At 35.8% G+C, this 10234-nt stretch overlaps 1 protein-coding gene across 2 annotated transcripts in view; it reads right to left on the bottom strand.

Moving 5' to 3' along the window:
- LOC126194920 (double-stranded RNA-binding protein Staufen homolog 2-like) overlaps window positions 1–7445 on the bottom strand; it is a 254734-nt gene extending 247289 nt beyond the window's left edge. For both annotated transcript variants that reach the window (XM_049933299.1, XM_049933306.1), the window contains exon 1: window positions 7085–7445. In XM_049933299.1, the coding sequence (XP_049789256.1) occupies window positions 7085–7143 (59 nt within the window). In that variant the 5' untranslated portion in view covers window positions 7144–7445. The remainder of the gene's footprint in view (window positions 1–7084) is intronic.
- Between the last annotated feature and the right edge of the window lie 2789 nt (window positions 7446–10234).

The raw sequence follows: 10234 nt of genomic DNA on the forward strand, positions 1-10234 counted from the left end.
TGAAAAGCAGAAGGATTTAACCATGAGTTCGTGAACCATTGTGTAGAGTTCATGTCTTCTTATGATACCAGTGTGCACACACAGAACACTGAGCAGCTGTGGAAATCAGTGAAATCTTCCATTAATTGAGAATGACGTCCAAGAGAAAGAGATCCAATTCTATTTGTTTCAATATTTATTTTTCCATAACTTGCAGCTGCAAGGAAACGTTGCCACATGTGAGACACTATCCATATTTCTAGATGACATAGCAGTCTACCCAGGCTATGGCAAAAATGGAATGCTTCCTACAGCATACACATGGACTTATTATGACAAGCATTTGAGTCAACATTCTTTTTTTGTCGTGGCTCTAGTTAACACTGTAAACACCGCTCAGAACTCCCATCACCACAGTCATATGGTCGATTTAGAATTGTATGTTTGATATATATCGTTTGGGGCCTGCAGTTTCGATAGGCAAACATTCTTGGAAATGACCTAACAGAAAGTAAGCAGTTAACATAGAAAACATGTAGCAGCAACATGGATGTGTATAGCTTAAGACTGTAATGCATAGAAAATTCTAGAGGCAATGAGCTAAACTATCTGCACACTTATACACTAGAATCAATGACAAAGCTGATGCCACTAACAACCAAACTATTGCCTTGGAACCTAACCTAGGTCCCAGGCTGGACTACAGATCAATCTCACTGCCCTACAGATCAATCTCCAATCACATTGCTTCACTCCAAATGAAAGTAAGGACAAATTCAAATAAAAAGAAACACCCACAAAGAGATAAAACCCACATCCTTTCGTCTTTCCCTCTCCTTCCCTCTTTCCTGATGAGGCAACAGTTTGTTGCGAAAGCTTGAATTTTGTGTGTATATTTGTGTTTGTTTGTGTGTCTATCGACCTGCCAGCGCTTTTGTTTGGTAAGTCTCATCATCATATATATATATATATACGGCGGGGTGGGGGGTGGGGGGGTACGTTTTACAGTGTGCCTAAAGTAACATATTTAACTGAAATGAATGTAAAAAACAGAAAATAGTGCACAAGTGCAGTGTTAAAAATAAAATAATGGTATGCAAAATGCAAATGAAAAGCACACTGCAAATAAGAGAGAGATACTGCTGTATCCAGAATGATAATGAAGTATACCGGAAACAACGAGAAATTAGGAGCCAAGGAATAAAAGTGAAAAGATAACTATATATTAATAACGAGAATCAAATTAAAAAGTGTGGCAGGGGCCTACACGTTATTGCAAAAAGCAAATATTACCATTCAGATACAGTGGTTCTCAAAACTTATTTTGAAGCAAATAAGGGTAAAATGCAGGTGAAATAACCTTCTCATAACTCTTAATATGGACTGTGGTTGAAGTCGTTACTGTTACATGTCTCCACAGCATCAGAGCTTATAGACAGATATGATTAAATAATGGAGTGCACATTGCTTTATTAAATGGAAAATGGGGGACACGGGATTCTGTGGTATGGGAGTAAATCTACAAAGATAAATACAGATGGAGGCAAATCATTAAGTATATATATTTTCCTGCCCACTGGTTTTCACAAACAAATGAGCACATAATCACACACAAATAGGTGCATGAACAAATCTGCTTACTGTACTCTTATAAGATATTCTCAGAATTATGATAGTAAAACTTTCTGCTCTGACCTAGCAAGATGAGATGGAGTAAAGAACAAATACATCAAGCACGGCAATACATCTTGCTTTACACAGTACTGAAATTGTGGGCTTTTTAAAAATGTGCGAAGACCAATAAGCTATTCAGATTTTATTGATTCTAGCAAATTACATATTTAACAAATGCCAACAACTTTTTATTCTCCTAAAGATTCTGACAAGCTAGCTCACAAGTACTTTTCTTTCATTTTGTCCCTTCCCATCATTTCAACAGAAACTGAATAAAATTATTCTGGATTTTTTTCGGGATCAAATCACTCTTGTCAGTTAGAAAATCTTCCAGAAGTATGTGAAAACCGTGTTTTCTCAGAGTAGTTTATACCAATGGAATTTACAAGCTTTGCAAACTTGAGTATTCTCATGCTTTATTTCTGAATACAAAACAGACATAGGCCCTAACTGAATTTGAGAACTAGGCCTAAGAACGACTTTTTACTATTGGGTCATTCCATGTCAAATTACCCAGGCCTTGACACCAACCATGTCAGATTTTGATGAAACTTGGTACAATTACTTCTTTTATCATCCTGAAAGCACTTGTAAAATTTTTTTGCTCTATCTCTTATAGTTTTTTTATATAAATTTTTAAAGTTTTTAGATTTGGCGTTGTTTCAGCAGTCGGAAACTGTAACTTAAACGTGTCCTCACAACTAAAAAAATTTGTATATTAAAGAATACTCAAGATATCAGTACGAAATTTTGGAATAAGTTTGTGTATTATATCTAAATGTTTAAAAAAAATTACCATAAAGATATATTAAATTCTTCCAAATGAAAAAAAAATTTCAAGTTTTTTATTTTTTTTTAAGCTAACGGATGTTTAGTTTTACAAAAACTGCAATATCTAGAGTCTCAGACCTGATAGAAAGCTCAAATTTGTTTTAAAATACTCTTACTTGTATAGGGTATTAGATAAAAGAAAAATTATGTTGGCTTTTTAACCTGTTTAATAGTTATTTAATTTTTAAAATAATATTAATTATATTTTAAAAATAAAAAATACCAAGTGACTTAAGACACCGAAAATAAGTTTTTGTCTTCTTGGAGTAACAATGTACACTTGGATTTTGTATTGTTACTCCTGTGTTTTGAAGTAAACAATTATTACAGTGTTAAATAGTGCTTGGATAGTATTTTATTAAGTTTATTCGAACTCTCATTAAGTACTGTTACTTAGTTTACAGAGATTCTTTTCCAATATCCTATAAAAGTAACCAGAACAGTAATCAGACCAAAAGTGAAATCAGTATGTCAGATATTCAAACCTGTAGTGTAGGGCTATTTAAAAAATCTGACTGTTTCCAAACAACCTACACACCTTCATAAAAGTTACAACCAGTATCAGAATTGAGTGAGGAAGAAAAAGATTTGATCCACTTACGATCTGGAATTAATCTGTGTGAATTTAAGAATATATGTTCACACCACAGCTACTACTTTTTAAATGTTTTTTAAAAGTATCAAACAACATGTGTAGACCCACTAAAAAAACACGAAAAGCCCATCAAAAAATCGTTGAGAAGTGTAGGCTTGGATCTTTCTAAACAATTACTGACAAAAAATATTAGCATAAAACCTGGACAAAAGCTTTGCTCAACATGCCGTAACTTTTGTGAGGAAAAATTAAGAGTTGAAGTCAATGAAAGTGAAACAGATGATGAAGTCATGGTTGAATTAGAATCATTGGAATCCAGAAATGAATCCCTCGTACAAACAAACATTGCTCTTGATTATTTAGGTTTAACACCGATAAAGCTTCATGGCTTGTCAGAACAAAGTAAAGGGTCTTATTTTAAAAGGAAGGTTAGCAGTATTGAAAAGACTGCAAAAAAGGCGGTTTCAAAAGCATTAAAATATGATGCACCAAGTTCTGATGATGACGAAGAAGATACAAGTGTGGTTGAGAAAGCAAAGGATTTTGATGTGATGATTTCTCTTATGAAAGAGAAGATTTCATCTGTTGGGAGGTCTAGAAAAATCCAGATTCTGACCTTGGCTCCAGATTCTTGGACTCGAAATAAAGTGATGAAAGAATTTAATGTGAGTACATGGTGCGACAAGCTAGAAAGCTAAAATCTGAAAAGGGTATATTGGAAACTCCTGGTCCAAAAAAAGGTAAAACTCTTTCTGAAAATACAGTAAGACTTGTAACAGATTTTTATGAAAAGGATGAAAGTTCCAGAGTGCTACCTGGAACAAAAGACAAAGTAAGTGTTCAAAAAAATGTGTACATGCAAAAAAGACTCATTTTGTGTAACTTGAGAGAACTCTATTATTCTTTCAAATGGGAGAATCCCGAGGTAGAAGTAGGATTTTCAAAATTTTGTTTCTTGAGACCTAAATGGTGTATCCTTGCTGGTGCTGCAGGCACACACACTGTATGTGTATGCAGTATCCACCAGAATGTTAAACTATTACTGGATGCTGTGAAAATTGTCCTGCAAATACTGCACTAACTGAGTACTTAACTGAAAAACTAAGTGAAGATTATGATTTACAAGAAGAAATTGTAATCAGTCAGTGGGTTAACACAGACAGGGCAGAAATGATCAAACAGTCTATCAGTGTTGAAGACTACATTTCTTTATTGGTTAGGTCATTGGAAAAGCTCACCCCACACTCGTTTATAGCAAAATCCCAATCAGCAGCCTTTAAAAGATTGAAAGAAGACCCACCACCCAAAACAGCAATTATTGTGATGGATTTCAGTGAAAATTATTCCTTTGTTATACAAAGTGAGATCCAAAGTTACCACTGGAATAGAGGTGGTTGTACTCTACACCCAGTTGTAGTTTTTCTAAGAAACGAGGAAAACAATGTTTTTGTTTCCAACCACTGTTTTATTAGTGATGACCAAGAACATGACACTGGTTTTGTTAACTTTGTACAAAAAGAAATTACAAAGTGGCTGTCATTACATCATACTGACATTGACTCAGTTCACTACTTTACAGATGGTTGTGCTGGGCAGTACAAAAATAGAAACAGTTTTAAAAATTTGACTGAACACTTGAGAGACTTTAATTTGAAGGCCCAACACTCTTTTTTTACAACAAGTCATGGGAAGTCAATTTGTGATGGCCTAGGAGGAACTATTAAAAGAATTTTAAGGAAAGCCAGTCTACAGCTTTCAGGCAAAGAACAAATAATGACAGCAATCGATGTGTATAAGTTTTGTGAAAAAAATATTGAGAACATTCATTTTCACTTTATTGACAAAAAAGAAGCTGATTTGCTACGGTTAAAACTAGAAAAACGTTTTTCAGCAACCCGAACCATTCCTGGAACTAGAAGTTTTCATAACTTCAAACCACTTCCAACAAACAACCTTGAAATTAGAAGGACTACAGATAGTGTAAAACCCTCCTTAGTCTTTTCTTTCCATTCTTCTTCTGATTGGGTTCGTGTTGAACCATCCATAAATTGCTATGTGGCTGCAAATTATGATGGTAACTGGTACTTTGGACTGGTAAAAACAATATTCAATGATGAAGAAGATGCAGAAATTCTATTTCTACATCCTTCAGGACCCGCTGTATCATTTTATTGGCCTGAAAGAGAAGATTCCTGCATAGTGCCTTTGGAGCACATAGTCTGTGTAGTAGACGCACCTCAATCAAGTGGCACTGGGAGAATGTATTACTTCAAAAAAGACTGTATCAAAAGAACTGAAATCTCTTGGATGAAGTGGAAAAACAGTTTGAATCAGCATTAATGTTTATTAAAAAGACAAAATTACTCAAAAAATTCAAGGTTTCAAGCAATCAGTTGGGTTATACATAAGTGTCGTAAGTAAACTATCGTTGTACATAATTCTAATGTAATCTACTATAATTAATAAATATGTTAAAAAGCCATCATTATTTTTGTTTTATCAAGTAGCCTATATGTTTAAGAGTAAATTAAAACAAATTTGAGCATTCTATCAGGTCTGAGACTCTAGATATTGCAATTCTTATAAAACAAAACATCCGTTAAAAAAAAAAGAAAAAATACATATACATATATATATATTTTCATAGAAAATATTAATATATTTTAATAGCATCATTTTTATCTTCAAATACGTATAATAAATAAACTTGCTGGAAAAATTCATGATGTTATCTAAAAGAGTTTTTAAGATAAGCAAATTTAAAGTTTTGAATACAAATTAAATTGACCATTTCCGAAGGTTCAGAAAACACAAAACATAAAAACTTTAAAAATTTATAAAAAAAAAACTGTAAGAGATACAGCAAAAAAAAATAAAAAAAATTGCAGGTGTTGTCAGGATGGTATTAGAACCATTTGAGCCAAATTTCATGAAAATCTAAGGAGGTGGGTGTAAAATTTATTTTTTATTGGGTGATTTGATATGGAATGACCCTATTACTTCTTTATAATTGTTTATTTTTCCTGTAACTTCTATCATCATAATTGTTTAATTGCTAACACACAAACCTAGTAAGTACATTATTATGAAACAGTTTCCAGCTATTTACAAATAATGTCACACTCTAAACTAAATCTAATAACTTCTGGAGCAGATTATTTAGCAAAAAATCAACACACTATAAGAACGTTTCAAAACTCAAACATATTACCCCATCATCAACAAAGGCAAAGGAATTAAAACTAAGAGAATGGACCTACTTCCACTTAAGAAAACTTAAAATTACCTACACTGGTATCAGATTATACTCCTCAAGAGTAATCACCAATCACTTTGATGCTCCTTGCTACAAACAGCTCAAAGGGAGTTGGTAAAATAGTGTGCTAAGAGAACTAGACTCCATCTCTCTATTCCTTAGTGCACGGGCCTATGCAATTCGATGTAGCAACATCTTACAAATAACAAAAACTAATAAAATCCTAGTTCGTCCTACACAGCACCATTTCAAGGTACAGCTTCGAAGTTAGCCTGCAATATTACTGGGAGTTCAAAATCTGTTTTACTGTTTAGGCATGTTCTTCCAAAGCGTTAAGAGCTTAAAACGGCGGCAAGTACCCGATCGAAATAATGCATCTATTTATCAGTTCTTACGCATCATCCGTAGCACTTTCATAGCAGGCACACTGGACATTAAACGCAAATTCTCGTGGTTGAGGGCTGTGTTTTTTATTTATAAATGTTCCTCGCTCCCAACATTCATTTCAACTTAAAACTGCTACAGCAATTATTTTCCGGTAAACCGACATAGAGCGCATTCCCCAAAAAGTAAACACAAAAACATACACAAGCACTAGATCCTCGATAACGAATATGCGCAAACACACAGAGAGCGCCACCACACCAAAGTATTACGTCCAGAAAGCCATCGCTCCAGTGCTTAAAGAACCAACATAATACAGACTGGAATTTCTAGTTATCAAACAAAGGTGCTTCCACAACACTGACCTGCTTGCATCTCTGAGTTGATTTGGTGGAATCGGCATTGTCTGCTGGTGATGCAACATAATTAGATCTATCACAGCGGCGTTACGGAATTAGAGAGAGTAAATAAATTCTATACAAATCCTCAAATGCTGTAGTAATGAATAGCTTCTCTGTTGCAAATTACCGGTAAGCTCTTTAACGTATTATTAACACTCAAATCTTTACTCAATTTCACTTCAACCTTAATTAATCAGCGCCCTTATTAGGTTGAGATGAAAAAGACGGGTTTATTGGCGTTTTAAACCCTCTTATATGTTGGCAAACAGTAAAGAAAAATTAAAACTAGCATGCGGCCATGTTGATCTTTTCCCACTGAAGTTTATAAGCCCTCGTTCAGATGTCGCAAGAATCGGATCAATGTTGCTATGGTAACAGAATTGTAGTCCAAGCAACACATCTATGGAAACGAGAAACATAGCCACTGATATACAGCTGTTGTTCTTTAATGTTAATGGCGCCAACGAAGAGATCTGAGCGAGTCGTGCTGCATTTATATGGCGCCAGTCTGGCGGTTAAAAGAATGGACTGTTCATAGAGCGATATGTACATCTACATGCATACTCTGCTAACCACCGTGGAACGCATACAGAGGGTAGATCTCATTGTATCATATATTAAGTTTTCTTCCCGTCCCATTCGCCTATGGAGAGCGGAAGAAAGTAAAGTGACCTGAGGAACGAAGAGCTGTCGCGAACTAAATGTGAGTGAAATATTTGTATATTTGTATCTTTATTCAGCTGGGAAGCCCACATATTTGCTGTGTACCTAGCTTTTGCGAGGTGCAAAAATAAAATGAATTAACGGCCAATTCACATTAGCCGTACGTCCTGTCCCGTCGAAACATCCTGCAGTGCATTTCAAACGGGGAAGTCCACACGGCCGTCGCGTCACGGCAGCGTAAGGGCCCTTGTCCACGACAAGGTTCGCCGGGTTTGTAGTGACACATTGTTTCTTATGAGGGCTTGTCCACGGGACGACTCGGCAAAACCTCCGGTTGCCCACTGCAAAGCCGGCAGCCGGACGGTGCGCTCGGTTCTCAGTATGACATGTTGGAACATGTTTGCGTGTCCACGGGCCGGCAGCTCGCCGGGTGCCGTGAGAGTTCAGTCGCGCCTGGAGCCGTCGCACGTGCTACCTGTTGAGTTTCAAGATGAATGCTGAACTGAATATTGATTGTGAAGTTTTGATTGCGTTGGTTGCGGAACGACCAGTCCTGTGGGATAAGACAACCGAGGAATATAAGGATAGACGACTGACTTTGGAAGCGTGGAAGGATGTGTGTACACAACTTAAAGAAGATTTTAAAACGCTTGGAGATAAGAAAAGAAATGATATAGTTATGTAGTTTGACTTCATCTCAAATTTATTTTTTTCATTTTCATTACACACCAATTCCTTCTCTCTATACTATTGTTTGTTTCAAATAAAATATGAATACATTAGGCGAACTTATCTTGCCACGAAATTTTCCCATTTTCAGAAATCAATTAATTAGCGAAGTGATTGCTGATAGTGTTCGCTGACACGCCACCTCGTACTGCTTGTGTACATGGCAGTTCTCGCAGGTCAGAGTCCACATCTATAGACTTATCCGCACACAGAGTATTAAGACACTCTTCTTTATGGATGAAATTTTTTAGAACAGTACAAGCCTTCACGATGTCAGTCGCAAAATCAGTGGAGATATTTAAAGGTCGGTGAAAAATCCTCCATTTATTGACCATTATGCCAAAAGCTCATTCTAGAAATTGTCTTGCTTTGCTTAAGCGATATTTAAAAATACGCTTAATGATATCAAGATTCGCCCACCATAGGGACAAAGTAAATTATTATGCAATGCAAATGCTTCATCTGCAGCGAAAACATAAGGCAATTCCCCTGGAATATTTTGGAATACCCTAGGTGGAGGTAGGTCCAGTGTGTTTGTCTGCAACTTTTTCCATAAAGATGTTTCTTTCAATACACTTGAGTCACAATCTTTACCATAAGCACCAACATCCACATAAATAAAATTATAATTTGTATCCACTACCGCCATCAGGACTAACGAATAATAGCCTTTATACTTGAAAAACATTAATCCACTTTCTTGTAGTTTGATAACTCTGATATGTTTACTATCAATCGCCCCTAGGCAGTTTGGAAATTTTGCAGTATTTTCAAACTGATGCACTATATTCTGCCAGTCATTTTCCTCCAGAATGGGCGTATATGTGTTATGCAATAACAACCACATCTTCATACAAACCTCACGTAAAATTCTAATAATTGTTTTTATTCCAAGTCTGAAACTGTAATGGAGATCGGAGAAAGTATTTCCTGTTGAAAGGTAGCTGAAGTGAGAAAAACATATGGGTTTGATTCTACTCCGGCTTTCTGTTCAGAAAAGATGGTAGTAAAAAAATGGGCAAATTTAAGAGACAACTGGATGAAATGCCACAGGATATTAAACGAAGGAAATAAGAGCAGTTTGGGAGCAAGCGAGAAGCGAAAATACGTATTTTATGAGCAGCCACATTTTCTAAAAAAAAAAAAATAGCAGACAGACGAGAAACTTAATCAAATATGCCGGACAATAGTGACGACGTAAACCCCGTCGACAATTAGTCTGAAAAACATTGTCACCAAGTTAAAGAAAAGCCGCAGAAAAACAAAACAGCTACAAATGAGTTGGACAGACAAATGATGACTATTATTGACGCCTCTATTGAGCAGGGCCACAGTAGAAGTATGTCTTTTTTTAGGGGAATTGCCGAACTGTAGATAAATTTAATGATGATGATATCGTAGACTTCCAGCACAAAGTCGTGAAACTTCTAAAAAGAATTAGGTCGAAACCACAATATAGAAACATGCATCAGCAATCTGCCCAAGATTCCTGGAACTGTGCCTCACATGAATACTAAACTTTTGGTGGTGCATCATCGTACCATACACCAAGGCCAAATCAAGATAGCAACTTTTCTGCGTACACCTCTGCAGAAGACTATCAAGTTTGAACTTGTACAAGGCCACCTAATGAAGACATGTCTTTGGAAACGTATGCAAGTCCTGCATCCACCGTATCCAACATTTCTGAAACATATGATTTTTTAAACTAATTGTAAATCG

The sequence above is a fragment of the Schistocerca nitens genome, chromosome 1 (genome assembly GCF_023898315.1).
Source record: "Schistocerca nitens isolate TAMUIC-IGC-003100 chromosome 1, iqSchNite1.1, whole genome shotgun sequence".
Lineage (NCBI taxonomy): Eukaryota > Metazoa > Arthropoda > Insecta > Orthoptera > Acrididae > Schistocerca > Schistocerca nitens.